General features: G+C 42.6%; 1 protein-coding gene across 23 annotated transcripts in view; it reads right to left on the bottom strand.

The window, feature by feature from the left end:
- Positions 1-21800, bottom strand: part of APBB2 (amyloid beta precursor protein binding family B member 2) — a 172263-nt gene that overhangs the window by 57254 nt on the left and 93209 nt on the right. For 7 of the 23 annotated variants that reach the window (XM_040556963.1, XM_040556969.1, XM_040556974.1 and 4 more), the window contains 4 exons: positions 6776-6984; positions 2232-2294; positions 1739-1824; positions 1565-1625 (listed from right to left, as the gene is read on the bottom strand). In XM_040556963.1, coding sequence (XP_040412897.1) covers positions 1565-1625; positions 1739-1824; positions 2232-2294; positions 6776-6984 — 419 coding nt within the window. The remainder of the gene's footprint in view (positions 1-1564; positions 1626-1738; positions 1825-2231; positions 2295-6775; positions 6985-21800) is intronic. The other 16 variants (XM_040556966.1, XM_040556971.1, XM_040556973.1 and 13 more) reach the window with 3 other exon arrangements.

Here is a 21800-nt window from a genome sequence, read left to right as displayed (position 1 = left end):
AGCAAGGCCCAAGCTGCTGACCCCCACTGGCGGAGCCACACGTTGTCACTGCTACACAACAGCCCCATCGGGCAGTGACAGGTAGTCCTTTGAGTCAAGAGATTTAGAAAAACATACAGTACATGTGTAATTCCTCCTCTATTTCTTGTCTTGCTCCTCTCAGTCACTTCTCCCGTGAATGTTTCAGTGCTCAGCTATTACTCATTTAAGTGTCATCAGCATGGTTTGGCCTAAACAGGAGGAACACGAACAGCTTGATATAGACAAGCTTTTGGCTTCAACCCATTTCACAGATACCGGATGGGTATCGGTTCCATAAAACTTGGAGTTAAAAAGCTAGCCAGACAGGGAGGAAGATGCTGACACGAGTATTCCTTGTCCACACAAGCACTGCCACAGTTCTCCATGCAGGAGGGCTCCCTAATCCTACCCTGCACAAACCACCTGGTAAAGAATCAGACTTATCAAAATACTGCTTCCCTGCAATGCTTTCCACACCCTAAGACTTATCTTTTAAGGGACAGCTTTCTGGTTCTGAGGACCGGTACCTAATGCTCATCACTCCCCCACTCCACTACTGTGCCTGTCATTATAACGAGCACTGCTGAAACCTTGCTTTTTAACTGCCAGCCTGCTGAGCGGAGCACGCTTATTTACATCTGATTTAAACATCACAAGCCAAATAATCAAGATGACAAAGACGTTTAAGTACCCTGATCAATCTGTTTTCTCTCCTAAAATATATCATTAATGCTATTATAATTATTAAATCTGTTGCATACTGTCTTTCTGCATATAAGTAGCTTCTGCTCCTGTCAGTCACTGCAGTTACATGGCACAGCCAAAACACTTATTGAAATTACTTGGATTTCCAATTATAGCATTTCACATACATCCTTAAAAATGGATGCAAGCACATGGCAAAACTGTCAACAAGACAAATCTGGAGATATGTATGCAAGCATTCAAAACCTTCTGCTACTTCTTTCCCCTCAAAAAGTTTAGATTACATCAGTAAAGGCCCTGATTTAATTATGGTACTTGCTCACATAGTAGTCTCATTTTCCTTTACAAATTTTATCCTCAAACTAAATTGCATTCTCTGTTCTCTAAAATACAAAGTTCCTTGTTCTAAAAAAGCAAATTCCCTGTTACTAGCTGAGAATTCAAGAAGCCACATGAACAAGAGTATTTAAAAAGGGGACCGACTTGAGAATACAGAACACTGTCACGGAAAGCCCCAGGAAGCTATCCAGCCATGACAAACTACAGATCCCTCTCATATTTAGGACAGAAGACTTGCTTGGTTGTGCAAGGGGTCATTTCTTACTTCTGGACAGTAGAATCTTCAGCTGTAACACTGTCACACTTTCCTGGCCAAACTGAATGAAGCAAATCTGCAAACTTCTTTGATGGAGTAAGTCTTGAATGGTCAATCTACACTGTGCCAAAAGGAGGAGTGTATTTAACTTCGCAACCAAGGAGACATTCTGCAGCGTGCCAAGTTATGTTCACAATTGCAAATTTTTAATCATTATGCCATTTTGTGTATCTTGTTACAGACCTTGGCTTCTGGATCACTGTTGATGCTACAAGAATCATCGTCATCAGATTGAGGAGCATTTCTGTTACAGAAAAAAAAATAAACAAAAAAATCAACCTTAAAATCACAAAAAAAAATTTACAGCAAAGCACGAGATGGATCTGGTCATTCCAGAGACTTCTGAAATCACTGTACCTGAGCTTCAAGGAGGCATAGCGCAACGTTGCTCCTTCAAACTCTTTCAGACTTGGGTCTGGGTTCACAGTGGCTGCATGCAGATCCTAGAGATAAAGGTAGCATTGTCAGTATAGTATTAAGGACACCACCACGTTATTTCTTATTTCAAAGGGAAATTAAATCCTCCCTGCAAAGAAGCGATAGTATTTCTGGCTGAAGTTGAAAAGAGGCATGCATACATAGTCTCAAGCTGCATTTCATTCAGTGCAGGCATCTTATTCATTACTTCATGGCAGTTGCCCTGCAAGTTTAGACTGAATCCATTCCAAGTGGAAAGATCAGAAAAAGCAGCATGTTTGTGAGCTAGACATCCCTAGCAGTACCCCCATTCACTTCAGCCTAGGTTATGAATGACATTCATGGAAAAATAAAAGGGGAAAAAACAGCCACTGCCATGCAAAAAAACAAGGGTAATAGTATTAAAGGTTCTAAAATCTGACAATATACTTGCCTTCCAAATGTCACTATTAATCTTTCCCCCATTCAGTACAGCAAAATCACTCCATGGCTGTTTCTAGACACATAATTATTCACACAGGAAGAAGCACATTGATAAAAAAAAAGAAAAAAGAAAAAGAAAAAAAACACAAGACACCGTTGTTAGCATTGATATTTACAGGATGGGTTAGGGAACAGATCACCTCAAACTTCAGATAATTACTGTATCGTGGCATTTGGAGGAAAGGGGAGAGAAGACATGCCTCTAACAGTTACTTACCAAAACAAATGATTGAAACAAGGGAAGTTAATATAAATTAGGAACGGACAATGAAATTACTCTTTAACTATGATCTTAAAAGCAAGCAAAATGAATCTGAATATGAATGTTGGCCACAGCTGCTACAGCCTTTGATAAACAGCAATTAAGGGGAAACATTAGGAATTCCATTTGATTGGCACATTTGTTAGAAGACTAACACTACTGGAACTAGGTATACTGAAACACAACGATATATACAAGGATAAGGTACATACAAGGTAAAGATCAAACACTTTCTAGAGAAAAAGCACAAGAAATGGACAGTGAAGGGAAGGAAGATTAGTAAGGAGTACAGAGAGATTTCTGGCTGAAGAAGTAGTTTTGTAAAGTCTACCAGCCTTTAAAAACAAAAACAGAACAAATAATAAACCAACCAAATAAACAAAAAAACAAACCACCCACCCTCTCATTTTCTATTCAATTTTCTTTAAGTTTCTGGAGGCCTTCACTGGTGCAGTCAAGAGAGAGGAGCGGGTTTAGCACCACAGCAACCTGAGGTTTGCCCTCTGCAAAGCCTGGGAGGAGCAGCTGATGGTGGAGCTGTCCCTCTGCTTCCCCATGAGGACAGGGAGCCCCGAGTCCTGAACAAGAGCCGGGTGGGACAGGAGATTTGGGTGCTGAGATGCCCCTCTTCATAGCTCCCCAAATCCTCGGGCAGTCACTGCTGTAGCTAACGGCCCTCTCAAGATGAGCCCTCCCAGGTCGCCCAGCTCTGAGCCTCTCACCTCAGAACAGTTCTCAGGATATCCCCCCGGAGCAATTATTTGAGAAAAACAACTCCCATCAGTAACTCTGCCCAAACACACCTCTGAATTACTTAACAGTTGTTAGCTTTTCCTACCAAGCCCCTCGTTTTTAGTTATTAGCTGCTAGTAGCTATGTTACCCACGGAAGAGCTTCTAGAGGTGATGCAGGCCTGGGATGAGTCAGACTTTAAGACGACTGACTACGGCCACCAAATCGGGCTGGGACCTCAAAGAAGCTCTTACTGGAAATTAAGGCCCATGTCTCTGCACAGGAGATGGGGAGCAGGCAGAAAAATCTCCTCTAACCTTGGGAAGAGAATGCACAGAAGACGAGGATTTACAAAGGAAGTCATCCAGCGACACAGAGGAGAAAAGAGCCAATTAAAGCTAAAGCAACTTTAACCAGCTGTCCAAAACCAACATACATTTTTCTGCTTTTAAGGCAGAGGAAGGGAGGGAATGCTCCAGGTTATCCATATTTAACATTTATTAGCATTTCTCTTAAATATGCAGAAATTCTGCATAATGCTTAACCCGTACTTGGTTTGGATTGAAATTTACTGATTGTCTTGTAAAGAAAAATTGTTTTGCAGCCTGTGCAAAAGTAAGACATCTTTGTATTTTTCCTTTTTAAAACCTGTTTGCCATTTGTACACATTATGGCATCATTTCTCCCTATTCATTTTTTCTGATTCTCTGTGCTAAATACCCATAAGAAGGTGAGGAATAAAACTGTCTGACTTTATCTTTGTTGACCACCTTCAGCTGTGAGCCACCTTCTGCCAAATGAAACAAAGCTTCTGTATGTCCTATCATTTGAGAGACAGGGACACAAAGTTCAAAATAAAATAAAATAATAAAATAAAAAGAAGGAACAAGACAAAGGGTGAAAATAACAGTAGCCTGGGAAAAAGAAAAAAAAAAAGTGTTTCTAAATGTTTATTTGACAAACCCAAAAGCTGAAATAGCCCAAACAAACTCATCTCAGGTCTAGGACATGATGCTTCACAGAAAAATGTGAAAAGGATAAAAAGACTTTTAGGGACTCATGGAAGCCTACTGGGACAGGTAAGAAATGCTACCCATGCTTCAATCCTAGATTATAGTCTTCCATCCCTCTAAAACCTCAGTTTCCCCAACCTTTTCAGAAGAAAGCAACACAAATTCCAGCACATGGGAACGAGCTAAAAGAGCCCTTCCGAAGCAGACGAGCTCAGAGCACAGGCTTCCAACAGCTCTGTGGGAACCAGCAGAGCACAGCTCCCGCAGGCTCCAACTTCGAGCTGGAACCCGTCCACCACAGCTGCTGCTGCCAACGGCAGCACCAGGATAAAGATGCTTGGGAGCCCCTATCCTAGATCAAAATCCACATCTTTTGTGACGTGTCAGATTGGCCAGACCACAAATTACCAGATCAATCCTATCAGTCTGCTGGTATTTTAGGGCAATGTTATCTTAGGTAATGTCTAAGTCAAAAAAAAAAAATCAGTATTATTTAAATAATGGTATGTTAGAAGCTTATAAACAAATGCTTTGGCCTATACCTACAATTTAAATAACCATACGATATTATCATATTAATATAAATATTAGAGACTTGCTTATTTTCTGCATCATCTTTTAAACTGCAGTGTATGGTGTTGATGCTGCCAAAGATCTGCATATGCATACAGGGTGGCTGGATCTAATTCTCCACTGCATTAGCACTTGCACATCAAAACCTAAATGAGCCTACTGTGTACTCATATATACCACGTTTTAGAATAACTCCTCAAATGTATTATTTTATACATCTGCACTGTATTAAAATCTATGTTGTTACAATTCCTACGTTTCATACTCTTGATGGTAATGCTGAGAATTATCGTTATTTATAATGACAAACGATTCTCTTTTTAAAGCAAACAAAATGATAAAAGGTTAAAGGTACATCTGCCACATTACCAGCAGGTCTGACGTTTTCATTGTAAAGACATTTTAAACAGGGGTAGAAAAATACTTCAAATGAATATATACATTCTCCCTCTGCAGTTTTGCCAACCAAACTGATTTCCGGGGGCTCTTGAAAGACATCTCTAACTTACAAATTGAAGCCCTGTTGTCCATATCCTACAGTACAAGAAATACTTAATGGTGAAGTTATATCCCTCACTTAAACATTCCAGGAATTTATATTGGAAGAATGTGCAGCACTCTACATTCAGCATTTCTGGATATTTTTCATGTTCTCTACGTGACTGATACAAATTGCTGTCTTCCTCCATGAACCTCTCAGAAATAATTTCCAATGTGTTTGGTGCACAGTGCATTCCACAGGAGCTCGACTGTGAACTGTAACTGAAATGTTGTGGTTGTTTGTAACCTTATGACTAACGTTTATGAACATGTGGGAGCATTCCTTCTGAAATAAGCAACAAGAATGTACATGTTTAAGCCTATCTGGGATAAGGGTCAAGACTGTAATACATACTTAGATGTCCTTAATTGCTCTCAGCTTTCATTTAAGTTATTTTGGTTCATGTATCAACAAAATCAAGAACAGAAGAAATGTCATATCTAAATACATTTAAAAAATAAATAAAAATCAAGGATTGCCTGGTCCAAAAATCAAAGCTAGTACAAAGACTTCCATTGATTCTGTAAAAACTGTGCACATTCTTCTGAAAGGTTAGTACAAAAAAAAGATTACATTTCAAAATAATTTGATAGTGTTAGTACTTCAGTCCACAAAAATCTTCCCAACTTATAAAACTAAAGTGATAGCACTTTTTGAAGCATACTCTTCTTTCTGAGGATTTATTTTATATTTCTACATATACGACATCAATCAACCTTCTGGATTGTGCCTACAAGGATTATTTTAAGAGGCTGTATCATCTATTGCTCTTTCAGCCCATGTGGAAGAAAAGAGCATGTTTCTTTCTGTTTTTAGTTAAAGACTGACTGCAACACAGTGATCCACTTGTGCAGATATTTTGTACTCATGGGATGTTAAGAGGCTTATACTTGAGAATATTTGACGTTTAGTTAATAGAAACTACCCTGTAAAGGAACTGGTGCCTCAAATGATGACTCAGGTATCTTTGTGTGCTATTCCTACCACGTGAAACAGAAAGAAGATATAATTACAAACAGTCTAGCAAAAAAAGACTGCTATAACATGCAAAAATTTTACGTATCCTGTACCCATATAATGGAGTAATGCTTCAGCACATGCTAGAGAACTACAACCATTTCACATCAATCACATACTAGGTAATTTATGTGAGATGTCTGATTTCATCCTACGCATTCAAGGTTTAGGATGCTTCATGAGGCACAGCTAGTACAAAATATACATCAATATATCATATATCAACAAATAGCTATGCTTTGGGATAATATTAGGCCCCATATTCTAAAGTTCACTTTAGGTAACAACATGCGATTTCACAAAAAAATTGACGTAACTTTTTGTAGTATGTAGCACATAACAGGACAGTGTGTTACCTCAGTTTCTGGAGTAGGGGATGGAGTAATGGAACCAAGTGATCCTTTCCGTGAGCCCTGCAGATCTGTTGGAATGGACACCGGACGTTGCCATTGAGTTGTTCCTGTTGGTATGTGCCAGTAGTAGATCCCAGCAATGTCATTGATCTTTTTCCAGCCAGGTGGTAAGTCGGGGTCTGTCTGAAATGATTGATCACTCCATATATCTGCTGGGAACAGAGAAAGAAAAAGGAAAAAAAAAAAAAAAAAGAAAGAAAATGAATCAATGTTATGAAGATATGAGCAGTTTTTTCATGGGCATTCCCCGTGATGCAAACAATGCACAGCAGGTCCTGCTGATGTACTGCTCTTGTGAAAATGAATACCAGAAAAACTCACTGAATAATTGAGTCTCACAATATGGTGACAAAGCCTGCATGGCTTCAATTAGGCTATAAAGAGAGGGAAATCTTACCAAAGAGCTATTCCAATATGGGGGTTACCTAATGCCATCAGATAAACTAGTTCTTCTAATAAGGTTTAGCTGCAACAACAAAATAACAAACAAATAAAACAATAAAACAATTGGACAACCTGCACTGGCTTTACTTGCAACGTCCAAGAGACTGCTTGCTCAAAACCATGTGAATAAAAGAACACACTGATCATTTTATACATGACCATGACTACCACAAACATACTAGTTTGAATTGGTTTTATAATGGGGTAAGAAAAAAACAAAACTCATCAACAGTGCTAGTGCAGGGAAGATATACTGGCTCTTCTGGCAAATCTATAAATTTAAGAATGTGCCAGCAATTCGTTATCATGGTCAGACATTCCCAGACTATTGTGGGATTATAGATGCGCATATAAGAGATGTCACCAGTGGAAAAAACAGTGCTTTTTAGAAAGGCAGGGGCACCACCTGTGTGCACACCACAGGACAATTGTCTTCTGAGGGATATGTGCTTTCCAGAGGCTGGGAAGGGAGCCAGTGCTCTTCTAAACCTCGCATCTAAACTGCTTTGGATGTGTCCTTATGTTTAGTGCTATCAACCAGCTGCTATGCTGTACTCCCAAGAACTGCCAAGCTGCAGGGAAAGACAAGTACCCTCCTGGACATTTCACCAGCACTCAAGCAGACATGATGAGGACTGATACTGGCACTCTGAACTGAGCTAGTGAGAGAAGAGAAAAAACAAAAAAAAAGGAAAGAAAGCAAGCACCGTACCAAGGAGCAGTGGCTCATCTAGTCCAGCAACTTTTCCAACCTTCAAAGACAGTCCTCAAAACACCCAGAGTGGAGGGCAGATGAATAACCTGACTGGGGAAGAAGTCCACCCCATCAGAAGCACTGGAATTCGTTTAGGAAATTGTTCTGAAGCTGATAGGAGAAACGTTCCATTATTTTGACTCCTATTAAATTTATGGAAGCTAATGGAAGGTCAATAATTTAAAACTAATGGACAACACATTCTACAGAATGTTTTCTTGCATTTATTGTGAAAAAAGGGCCAACAGGAAAAGACAACAGAACACCTTAATATCCTGATTTATACCGTTTTATATCTCTTTCATGTCTTTTTTGAATTAAAAGTTTCTTGTTAGTCTGACCTCAAGTCTCTTAAGTGCTTTAGCACTTCTGTTGCCCATTTCTGAATCCCTCTCATTTCTGCTATCCATGTTTATGCACTTGCAAGCACACAAACAGCATGATAGCCTGATCTGACTCTTATACTTTACGACACAACCCAGGTTATTTCTCCCACAAAGCTACTTACAGTTCTTAAGTTACTGATTTACAACTTCTAGACTAATCTTAGAAAGCTCTGCAGAGAAGAAACATGACAGCATCATTACACTTAAATTCAATAATGAGCCTCACAGACCACAATTCATGGCCCAATATCTGAAAACAGTGACATTCAAATAATCAACTCCAAAAACTCCCAAGCATAGCGAACACCCACTTCTATATGCCCCCCCCCCTATATTCTCTACTGCATTCACCCATGTAGTTCCTGACTCCAAGGTCTTACATGTTTTAAAGCCCCATTCACCTTCAGTCTTGCACGTTTTATTTTTCCAGTCGAACAGCTTACTTGCACTTTTCCCGACCATACAAAAATAAAATAAAAGCAAAACACTTTCAGTAATTTGACCACATCAGGCAAAAACTGCCAGGTACAAATACTGAATGTCTAAATATCACACCAAAGTTTGTGTGGTGACATCTGCAAATCCGTAAACACGTGGGTAAGTTTAAATAACTGGTCCATGGAATTCCAAAATATCACAATAACGCCAGCGTTCACAAAACATACATATTGGGCCTTTCAGTGCATGCTGGAACAGGAAAATAATAAGCCTTTGTTATATAGAGAGGAGAATTTCAGATTAGTTCAGGTTCATACAGTTTATGGTATTAAACAATCATATTTCAACACTGCCATGACATGAAATGCCTTTTCCTTGCTTTAAGGTAGACACTGTTTCTGTCCCTGTTATACAGATATAACCGTGTACACACGTATTTACACATACAGTTAGCAAAGTGTTATGCTATGCCTGTATTAAATTATTTCTTTCAAACCAATCAACCAAAGATGCAGAGGAAACAATGAACTTATTTATTCTAATAACAGTACCAGACAGACCTAAACAAAATAATTTCAATTAATACAGCCCAGGACATTCAAAGAGCTGTACTTCCCACACAAAACCACGATGTATGTCTGTGGGTGAGACACTCGTTGCTCGTGTCCAGGTACTCCTCGCGCAGAGGTACTGGGCTCGGACCACGCGATGAACACGGCTGAACGGGACGAAGCCAGACCCCGTGTGTTCACACCGAACCACTATTTGCCAAACCAGTCAGCTAAGGGAATAAAAGCTGTGCAAACCTACTTGGAAAAACGCAGTGCGCCCTCCACCTACAGCCTGTTTGTGAACACACTCGGGGCAGGCGGCCTGACAGGGCTAACCTTTTCACGAACTACAAGTTACTACCAGCACGAACTAGAAAACCTGCCTAGTTGAGTGACTGCTCTCGGAGATGAAAGCATTCATCGTGCAAGTCAAAGGCAATGAACCATTGCAAGAGATACAGCACATGAGAGCTGGAAGTAAGAGTCAACATACAATCTGACAGGGCATGGGGACGCACTGTGGCACCAGAGACCTACTACAGGACACCAACACATTTTCTTTACTTCAATATGGAATTTTAGGTAGTAAAATATTTTTTCTCTGAATCCCAAAGACCTCGTTAAATAGCATGACTTCGAGTCAGAAAGTCTACTATTTCTTGCACGGGCCGCTGTAAGAATGGTTCCTTACCAGGGCACAGGAAACATGAAGGCACCATACTGATACCCTCCTACACCCAACGGTCCTTTCAGTCCCAATTTTCTTGTAAAAGGGAAAGTGCCAGCCACAAGACAAGGGAGAAAGGAAGCAGGTATCTGTATCTATTCAAGCCAATTCTGTTCACTTGGCATCAGGCAACTTGCATGTAACAAAACCAAGAGAAAATATAACCGAACACCCAGAACTTCATCCGAAACTGAGAATACGTTTTGCGCCTCCAAGGTTCTGGAGCTTAAAATATTACATGGAAACAGTTCCTTCTGGTCTCTGCACTGATTTGCTGATGAAAGGTTCTGGCTTTGACTCCATATACCAGTAACTGTAGACCGCCGATACAAACTCTTATATCCTGATGACATATGGTACAATCGTGCCTTCCAAAAGGCGGATGTAAGGCCAGAAAAGGTAAATACGCTCCCTCTAGAAAGACTTTTTGTGAAACTAATAGCTGAAATTTCTTCTGTAAAACAGAAACGAAGCACGCCCATCACAGTGAGAAACAAAAAGCACAGATATGCTCAAAGAAACAGGACTATGTGTGCTCATAAAGCCTCCGTTTTTGGAAATTGTTGTTGTTCTGATAATATGAAAAGCATGGCTTATAAAACAAAATTAGAAGACAATTCAAGAAAACGTGTGTCCTTTTGTACCACGGTTGGTTTATTTTCCAAGCATATTACAGAAAGCCAGGATCTCCTAAAAGGCTATACTGGAAGAGGTTTCTTGCATGAAATGCGTAAAGCAACAGGAGTAAGAAAAACAATTCTGAAATAGAGTAAGGGAAAGCCACTACAGCTGAACTGCAGGAAAATATTGATAAAATATAAAGGAAAATAAAAAAATATTGAGTTGATATTGAGTTTAAGAAACCTGGCTTCACATTACCTCTATAGCTTGTCTCTCTACAGCAAGAAAGATTCAAATCCTGATCAGTGGAAAGACAGCTTTGAGAAGCAACCATTCCACAACTGCACAAAAGAACGAGCTCTATCTTTACCTAAGCCATGCAGGTTCACACAAGGCAGCAGATCTTTGAAACCTCCATAAAGACAAATACATTTAGCTGGTAATTCTGGCTAGGAGAGCTTTGTGAACACATTTTGCATTCTGAAGAAGATACAATAAAGCCCATAGAGTGTACTATACTGCTGCTTGTAACTCCCTTTTCCAAATGTCAGCCTCTGCCAGTTACCTGACAGACAGCACTAATAAATTCCATGCTGTAGCTACAGTTCAGATATTAAGTCCGGCACAGCAATTAGAAAATTTAGTAATTACATTGTTATATCAAATTAAAACTATTTTATTATCTGGTGCTGATCTAGGAAAACAGTGTTATGATACTGAAAAGAGATGGTAACAAAGAATACATTTTACTGAAGAGCATATGCAATTGGTGAGGAGGTTCTTTTGCAACAGTAGTACTTTCAGCATTTATTTCACCGCTGTTTCAGGGGAAAGAGAGTATTAATCAAATCGCTGGCATTACGAATCACTCTTTAGCCCTCGTTCGATTACCATTCAGCAAGATCCTTCAGAGCAGACAAACTTGTGCAGTAAATGGAGGCCATTTGTTTCTCCATCCTTTTGCAATGCCACAGATGCGACCATTCCCTCGCAGCAGTCACCCCATGCGAGGCCAGGGGAGTGCTCACCGAGTGCAGGTCTTATCGGTGGCACCACAACAGATGCAAACAGTACGCCCTGAACCTAAACGCAGCGCAGCCTTCCAGCTGCTGCTCCCGACTCTGCTGACACTGTTTGCTGTCGGTGTGTCATTTGTGGACGTTTCATAATTACTAAGAGGCCAAGTGCCATGAAGCAGGAGCAGCTTTTAACTAGTTCAGGCCTTCTGCAGGCAGAGCTAGGAACCACTTTCAGTGGAAACCCAGGCAAGTCGCTTAGAAACAAACACAGACTGGAAGAAACTGGCTGGAGCTCTGGAGGAAATTTCTAGAAGAGCAGGAATGCAAAGGTGCAGCACAATATTTGTTAATTAAAGAGTAAGTTGTGTTAAAGTTTCCGTTATATATATATATCTTTTTTAAGAAAGATCTATACTGAAGTAAAATGTTCAATCAGGGATGATCTGATGCTACAACAAAGGTGAAATAGGGGAACATTAGCCATACACTTGATTTCCTATGGACCACATTCTGCTATCCAGTAATCCAGTATCTCCCCTGTCCCTTGTAAAGCTGGTATTTATCAGTATAAAACAAGCCAAATACTTCACCCACCACTGTCGTCAGTTGATTTATCACCAGCCCAGTACTGAAACTCAGGCTGTATGGCATTGTGTTTGTGCGAAATTAAATAAATCTGGATCTCTTCTTGACAAAGGCTAGAAATACCACCTCACTTCAGTAGCAAATCTCAGCACTCCTGGCTGGAAAAAACAATCTAGCTCCTTCCCTTCCAGAGGTAAGGTAGAGGAAGATGACTGGTATATTTACGGGTTGCTTAGGCCTGGAAGAAAAAGATCGCATTTCATGATACAAAGAAAATCTGATAATTGATACCTCAGGGGAAAATCCACCAGCAAGGAAACCGTACATGAACATAAAAAATAATTTAAAATAGACTAGAAGCACCTCTTCTGTTTTCCTTTAGATAAACCAGTCAAAGATGGATAAAAGCAGCAGCTAGGTGTTATCTCCATTTCAATGAAAACTTGGTGGTGATGATAAACACGGCACTGTGGATGGAGACAAAAGTCAGTTACTAATTTTTTTATTTTTTTTTTAAAGGGATTCACTTCCATAGCCATCATTTCTTGTACTTGGAAGCAGCTGATGATGTAAACGCAGTCACCAGCTGATGCAAATGCAGCTCCACTGGAATCACTACAAGGGCTTGATTTTCTGTCACTCCTTTCACTGTGTGGCAGCTGAATGACCCAGTGAGACCGTGTGCCCGCAAGACCCAACAATACCTGCAAGCACTTGATCCTCATTATCTAAATAGGTTAGGAAATAAAATACCCGTACTGTGCGAAGATAAAGATGAGAGATCTCACTTTTCTCCTTTCAGAAAGTAGGTACTCCTGGTTTAGCTCTCTCAATTCTTGTTTTGTATCGGCTCTTCCTAAAATAATCCTCCAAAGAAAAGGGATACCATCCAACTGCAGGACTTGATCTAGACTTTGATTACCTACCCCTCTCAAAAGCATATTTCCACACCGAAAAGTTAATTGAAAAGAAAAGGAGTGTTCAGTGTCCAGGCTGGAAGCACAATGGTCCAAACAGGGACACAGTCAGATTTCTCCAAGTCTAGAAAAGTAATCTGGCCACCAGTAAATCCACAAATCCATTTTTTCAGTCTCTGGCCCTTCCATTGCTCACATCCCAGCAAATACATTGTACACGAAGGAATTCAAACTATAAAGGCTCATTTTAAAGCAAAAGATCTGCAGCAAAGTTCCTAATGGCAAAAATTGCAAACAACGGGATGGGGACAAGATCCAACAGCGTGCTGTCCCAGCGTTCAGGCAGCAGTGGGAAACAACTACGTAAAACCTGATGGCTTCCTTCGTTGCTGGGGTGAAAGCATAAGGAAAGAGCAGGCTCATAACGTGATGTGTGTGTCGCAGATACTGTACTTCTGGGCATGCAAGGAGAATAGGGAAGTGGGAAAGACAGATTTTATTAAAAATGACAGGAAGGATAGAAAGATAGAAAGGCTTTATTAAAAATGAGGGGGGTGGGGGTGGGGGAAAGCATTTCTTCCTCTTCAGAGCTTCTAGGATCTTGAAATAAAAAATGTTTTCCTTCTATCTCCTGGGCCTAAACAAAGGAAAAACAACAAACAAAAACCACAAACTCAATTTTCTTGAGAAGATCCCACTGATTTCAGCAGATTTGGCATTTGACCCTAAAGGAAGTGTATTCATTCCCCCCTCTGCCTACCCCATGTTCACACTGAAGATCAAGAAAGGCTTCGGAAGGGACAGGAAGACGTTGAATTAATGAGTGAAGGCAAAAACAAACGAGCATCCTCCATTAAACAGCACGACAGAAAGAACACTGCCCCTGAATGTTTTTATCCCATTCATTTCCTGTAGCGGGCTCAATGCGCGAGGTTCAGCTGCTCGGGTTTGACAACGAAACACACCCAGAAGACAAATTTTCTCCTCACTCCACAGGCATTACAGCACTGCTGATGGTACCACCCGTCCTCGCAATTCGCAGCAGCGATGGTCGGCAGGTAGCCACTCCGAGCATCGCCGCGAGAGGCACGAGTGTTATCTCAGAAACAAACGCGGCAGAACCGCAAGTCACTGGGACGAGGGATTATAAATCAAGCAAGCCTGCCTAATTTGGGGAGCGTTGCTCGACGAGGAGTGATAAACAGGCAGAAGCCGGTCATTCGGTGTCATCTTTCCTCGCAGCATGCAGCTGGTTGGCATGACAACCCCGTCCTCCTCCTCGCAGGACCGCTGAGCCAGCCGCCTGCGTTTCGGGAGCTCAGAGGAGGGAGATTTCCAAACGGGTTCGGGAAATGGTGCTGCAAGGTGTACAGGCATACCTGTACCCAGGCACGATCCGCGCCAAAAGGAGCTGCCATTTTGGCCACCTGTGATATGAACCATTGCCAGAAAAGGCTGATGATTTAGAAATCCTACGGAAGCTTGGGATGAAGTGCTTGTGCTGTTCTCTCTTAATAGGCTTTTAAAAATATGATGTGATCTTTGTCCTGCTATATAAATAATGAGTTACTGCAGGCACACAAGGCGTTCAAGCAGAGATGACTAATCTGAGGGAAGAGAGAGGAAAGCAGATTAGTCAACATTCAGAGGGAAGAAAAAAAGCATTAAACCCACTTGTTTGCAGGTCCTGCCTGGCACCTTCTCCCTTCCAACCACCGAAACCTAAGCTGTTGACATAAGAACCAAAGTAGCCACACAATAACAGAGGAAAACCAAGGGCAAGTGACTTGAAGAGAGAAAAAGCTACACCTTCCAAAGAGGGATGGAGATAGGCTTGGGGAATTACTGTTCAGACAGTTTTCCTGTTTAACAGGAGCCCGTGAAACCATGGGGCAAGAAAGCCCCAACCAACAGCATCTGCCTAGAGGATGTGCGTGCACATCCTCTGTGTGCATGCACACTGTTTCTGTCTTCACTCTGTAGGATCGTGGAAGGATTTGGGGGAAGAAAGCTTTGGGGTCCTTGAGATATCCGTTGATGGTGGCTCTGGATGAATATCCAGGGCAGTACCGCCTGTCCTGAGTAAAAGGGAGAATTCAGGGGCTCTGCGAGGTCTCTGGAGAGGGGGAACACAGCCTGAGGGCTGGAGGTGAAGCTGCGAGGAACCAGCCCCTCTGCTTGTTACTAATAGAAGTAGCAGGGAAAAGTGCCTCAGAGACACCGCAAGGAAATGTCCATGTGCTCCCTACAGGAAAATGGGCCAAAATAGGTAAGAACAGGAGGACTGACCCATTGGTTAACAAGAAATCGCCAGCCACAAAACCAGAGTCTGGCAGAGGTAGGAAACGAGACTTGGGGGTGCCCTGAAGGGCTGCTGTGGCAGAAGCTGTGGTCCAGGAAGAAGCAAGCCATGATCTGGGAAGGCTCACCCCACCTGCGGGGAGGAGGAAGAGGAGGATGGAGTGATGGTGGCACAGCAAGGCACTGGGAAACTGTGGCATGAGGATGGAGCACCTCAGCAAAGGCTGGTGAATCACTGCTTGAAGGCGCTATAGCGGGGGCACCTCCTACAGCTCTTGCAAAAACGTCTGCATCACTTGATTCATTGCTTTCCTTCGCTTATTAAACCGTCTTCATCTTGACTCACGACTTCTTCTTGGTTTTGCCCTTCTGATCTCTTCCTCACCCTGCTGGGAGGTGAGCAGTGGCGTGGCTGCCAGCCGGGGTCAACCCAGCACCGAGACACTCAAAGCATGCTGCCCAAGCCCAGCAGCAGACACAGGGGAGCGAAAAGGAGCCCAAGCAAGAGAGCAGCACACAAACAAACACCCTTTGTTCACCAGCTTTGTGCTTAGATGAGATACAGCCCTAGATAACACGTGAACAAAATGCTCCATCACCTCGGAAGAGTTCTGCTTCTAAATTCCACATGAAATTAGAATAATCTGCTACTGTTTCAGCAAGTTATCCGTGCATGTAAATACACTTTGTATATGACCAGTACGAGCGGGTTTCTCGCTTAGTTGAAGTGCTAGTTTTTTTCCACTAGGTGGCAAAAGCTTTTGCTTGAAAAAATAACAATAGGTCAGCACCCAGCAGAGTCTACCTCTAGGTCGCTCCAAATCCATGGTGAGCGTGCATTGTGCTGCGCCTCAAGAGATTATAAGCAACTAAACTCATCCAGACCAGCACCTTCTTCCTCAGCAGCAAAGCAGTAAACGTGGTCCCGTGAGTTAGCTTTCAGGGCTACGACAATCCGGCAGCAGCAGTTTGCATCTGCTTTTCTGATTTTTGGCACAGTATCTCTCCTTCCTACCCCTTTCCCCACAAGATTGCAGCATGTGCTCCCGTGTTCTGGGTTCATATCCCATTTAACTACTTTGCATTGTTTTAGAAGGGGGTTTTGCCTGGTCGAAAGACAAAAAAAACGATCAGCCATTTGAGAGAAGGGACTGCAGGACTCAGGCAGCAGGGTTCCCACTTGCCCTGCCGCACCAGCGGGCACCCTGCCCAGCACACCCAGGAAAATCAATCCGTGCATGCACAGAGCCCAGCCTCCTCACCTGCCCACCTCCCCCACCCCCAGAAAATTCATCTGTCTCAGCAACTGCAGCCAACTCTTTGGCAGAAAAAGCAGGGAAACATCAGCTTGGTGGCACCTCTGAATTTATGTGTTTCTCTGCTAAAAGACAGCCTGCGTCTCCTGTCTGATCAATGTGAATCCATATGTTAGTGTCCAGCCATTCAGAGAAGAAACCATTAATGATTTAATTTCGGGCAACGAACAAGTATAATCTGGGATAAGATTCAGGCTGTAAGTGCTGACACAAAGAGCAGTTAAACACAGAGGCCTTTCTGACTGCAAGATGCCCGCAGAGGGGAAGAAGGCGCTGTGCACAGAGGGACCGTGCTTGCTGCAGGCAGCGCCTTGGGACTGCCCAGCAGCTGCTGCCGCACCGTAATAATGCTTCATTTCCAAGTAAAACCCTGTTTTACAAGTGCCAGACATCACCGAGTTCAGTATCTCCTGACCCCTAACTCTCTGCTTACCTGGACTGGCTGCGGGCACCAGGGGGCCTGCCTTAGACCTCCTGCTAGCTGCCAGCACTGCTTACCCTGCCGCACAGCAGGAAGGACGGATCTTAGTCCCTTACCTCGCTAGGATACACCTGCCATCGAGTACTGAAGAAGGGCAGCAGGCGCAGACTCCACAGTTTAACAGATTTGTTCCAACTGAGGAACATAAGGAGCCTCAGGAGTTTAAATTTGGTGGCATTAGCGAATCTCTTTTTAATCCGAATGAGAGTAAGTTAGAGCATGGAAGAAGGGATCCAACACAGTCAGCACTTTCTTCTCCCATTAGAATATGAACTGCAGAGGAAAAAAAAAAAATGGCCTAAGAAGCGAGGTGCCAGGCAACTGATAATTTTCTTGATGTAAAATACAAGGAAGCCTACCAAATTCAGGGGGGAACGAGGCACAGAACCAAGGGCAGGACTGTACTTCTCTGGAGAACGTATTGTATAAACACACTGACGTAGCCCGAAATTTTAAAGAAGTCCTCATTAGCGGGTTTTGTGCCTATGATTGGCTAATTAAGAGCCAGTGAAGTTGGCCACTGGAACAGACAGTTCAGCTTGGCCAAAACTGCTTTCCTTTGACGGCTTCATTCACAGCCCTGTGCAAATGCACTTGAAAAACCTCTTTTTCTGAATTTAATGATTCAATGAAAACAGAACATAAAATTGAATTACAACCGTGTTACTCTCCGAAATTAAATGTTTCTCTTGAAGAAAAAGTAAAACCTGCAAGAAGAGCCATTTCCTTCCTCCGGCACAAGGTCTGCACATCCTTCAGTCAACGCGGATGCATGGCAAAGCGTGGCGGTTGTTCCAGAGCACCACAAACGCAATGAGTTTATCTTCATAGCAGCAGAGCGTGAACTCCATTTTAAACACAGTGAGCAGAGGTAGGAGGAGAGGTCTGAGATACACGAAATAGCTTGCCCAGAGCCACGACCAGGCTTTGTATGCAGGCTCCCCACACCCCAAATCCAAGCAGGACATGAGGGTACACAGCCACAGACTGGTGTGGTGGTTTTAACCAGCTGGGCAGCTGAGCTCCACCACAACTGCACAACCCCGTCCTCAATGGAAAAGGGGGAAAAAATATGATGGAAAGGGCTCAAGGGTTGAGATAAGGACAGGGAGATGACACAACAATTATCACTGCTCCTTCACGGTCACTCTGCCCCTGCTCCACGTGGGGTCCCTCCCACGGGATGCCGTCCTTCCCGAACTGAGCCTGCGGGGGCTGCCCACAGGCAGCAGCTCTTCAAGAACTGCTCCCACACGGCTCCGTCCCACGGGGTCCATCCCCCAGGAGCAAACTGCTCCAGCACGGGTCCCCCACGGGCGGCAGCTCCCCCCAGACCCCCTGCTCCTGCGTGGGCTCCTCTCCACGGGCTGCAGCTCCGGCCCGGGGCCTGCTCCTGCGGGGGCTCTCCATGGGCCGCAGCCTCCTCCAGGCCAGAGGAAAGCACGCTGGTAGAGCAAATGGGGCTACCATAGCCTGGAGGTTTAAGTATTTCCCGTCTCTACATCATTATAAGATTTCTATTAAGACTTTATTCATAGCATCCAGGTATCTTTAGGCATTAAGCAAACTCAGAGAAATAAATCATCTCTGAAAGCATCCATCCAGCACAAGCAAAGTCATTATTTGCATTCTTGTATCTATTTCACGTCACCCCAGCACTATAATTTTGTATTTATTTTTCATAGGGATGGATTTATGGACATAATTGAAGCTAGGTTCAGAAATCCAGACATAAGGACACAGAACTGGTATCAGCGAGATAACCACCAACAAGAATTAGAAGAAAATTCAGAAAAATAACTTGTGTCACAGACTGTCCTGGCAAGTCCAACAATAAATGGTAGCCAGGAACAAAGCTAACACCTATCAGCTGGAGTCTTATGCTGGACAAGCACTTGAGAGGAAAAAAAGAGAAAGGTGAATTCTGCAGAATCACAACAGAATTTCGCTTGCAATTTGCACCTCCTGCTTTCTTGTTTGATGCAACGTTTATCATCAAAACAGCTACTCGCTTTGAAAAATTGGGGACAAACTCTCCTTAAAGCTGCACATGCCCAGAATAGAACAACCATCGAAAGTCTTCTTCATTGCAAAACCTGAGCTAGAATCTCCCTCCAACCAAACACCTGCCTGGTAAGAATGTAAAAATGACAAGATACAGTAAAAACAATACACAAAACATCTCCAGCATATGACATACCACAGGCCATCGAGATCTATTAGCACTATGGAAAAAACATGGCTGATTGTCATCCCAAGTTGTCACAAACAGTGAAAGATCAAGATATGTATGGGGAATAGCGTGGTCCTCCCCTAGCTGAAAACATTATCTGACCTTCGGTGAATATGCTGTAATTTGTGGATGAGCCAAAGGGCTGCAGGGGCTCAAGGGAAAGCCATGGTTGTGTAGGATGAGAAGTTTTCCCCTTCTGGATTTATATTTACCTGGTTGCTGTGGAAAAACAAAAGACTGCCGAAAGGCCCTCCAGGATTAGGACACACATGGCTTCAAGAGCAGCTTTTCTAATGCGCAGCCTTCGGTCTCCTGACCAGATGGATTTCCAGGTCCTGGTTTTTATTAATTTCTCAAAGTTCCTTTACTGTTACTCTTCTGTTCTGCTACTTAAACTGCTCATACACAGTGACAGGCAATCAATTACCTTCTGCCACTCTGGAAGGACCAAGGTCACTGACAAGCTCTTTGAAAAGAGCAGCGTGACTGTGTGTTAGGAAGGAAGAGCAAGACAAAACTCCTTATGCCTGCGGTTTTAATGTACAGAGGCACTATCACGGGACTAGCGCGCACGCTTCCACACAGCCCATTATAAAAAAGGACGCAACAGAATGGGAAAAGGCATAAAGAGAGATAAATATAAAACTGCTTCTGCAGGCAGAGCCACTGAGCATGGTAGGAGCCTGGAACGACAGTGGGAGGAGGGAAGGAAGTCACAGAAATCTGTAAAGTCACGAATGGTGTGAAGAAGGCAAGGATGGAAAGGAAATGAACAGTCGCTGTTATTTACTGCTTCCTATAGCAGTAAAGCAGGGGGCACCTAACGAAATTATCAGAGAGCAATTTTATAACAGAGGGAAGTACTTTTTCATACACCACGTAATTAAATTGCGGGACTCCTGGTCACAGGATGTTGTGTATGCCAGAAATACAAATGAGATCAAAAATGATTAAATAACTTCATGTTAGAAAGGTCTATCAAGAACAATTAAAGAAGATAACGTGAATGGCGTACCAAGTCTGAAAGCCCTAAATCCACCGACTGCTAAAAGTGAAAAGGATATAACAGGGAGAGGACTGCTGTAGTTAGCCCTGTTTTTTCTTGCTTGTTTTTATTTTTTATTTTTCCCATAAATTTCTGCTGCTGACCCCTGTAAAAAGCAACCCATGAAGAACTGAGTCCAAGGTCTGCTGGATATGGCCATTCCTACAAGCTGATGTACTGCCCAGCGAGGTAGAGAACTGAACTGTAGCCCCTGTAACCTTCATAAGGGAGCTCAAGCTTCGAGTCAGCATAGCGTTTGCATTGGAAATAGTGGATTTAACAACAGTACTGAAAGATTTTGATAGCAGTAACCGCAACAATTACACCGCGTCAGATTAAAAAGCCACATCAGATACAAGAATCTTCAAACTGTTATATCATATCCAAGCTTCCTCTGAGGGGTATATATTCCCAGAAGGAAAATCCACAAAAAATTGTTCTCATAAAGGTACACAATGACTTGATATGACAGCAGCAATGCAGGAGTTATGGGACTGAGTATCATTATCCCTACACATTTTTCACCTTCAATTTTCTATCAGCACATAGTTAAAAGGACGATGTTACTACACTAAATTGTACAGAGCCATTTAATGCATGGGAATTTCTTCACAAGCAAATACATTTATCTGGTTTCAATACCTTGATGAATATGGAAAGAGGACCGTACTAGAAACACCACGAAGAACAGGCACTATAAGAAGCTCTCATCTAGTGATTAGTGTAGAGCCCATTGCTCTTGAGAGACACATTTAGGTGTTTGGTGGAGAGGGGGAGCTTAACCTCAGCTATTTTCCTTTACCTGACTGCAATTAATGTTATTAGCTGCTTAAACTACAAGCTTCTGCGTAACACCGTTATTATGGTTCAAGAGAGCTATGTCAGTAAAGGTTTATAGGCTTGCTTCTCGTATTATTTGTATTCCATGAAAATTAAGAGATAGAAAGGAGAGATGACAGCAACATACTGGATGTGAGGTGCTCCTTAGGAATTCACTGTTCCTGCACCGATGGTGATTTCCCAGTGAATCCTGTCACCTTCTGAAAACAGGATTAGCCTAGATAAAAGACCCTGGGCAGCGCAACATGCAGCCCTAGCACAGCACCTGTAAAGCGATAAACCGAAAGAAAAATAACTGAAGTCAAAAAGA

Source organism: Cygnus olor, chromosome 4 (genome assembly GCF_009769625.2).
Source record: "Cygnus olor isolate bCygOlo1 chromosome 4, bCygOlo1.pri.v2, whole genome shotgun sequence".
Classification (NCBI taxonomy): Eukaryota; Metazoa; Chordata; class Aves; order Anseriformes; family Anatidae; genus Cygnus; species Cygnus olor.
This window is presented reverse-complemented; position numbering and strand designations above follow the sequence as displayed.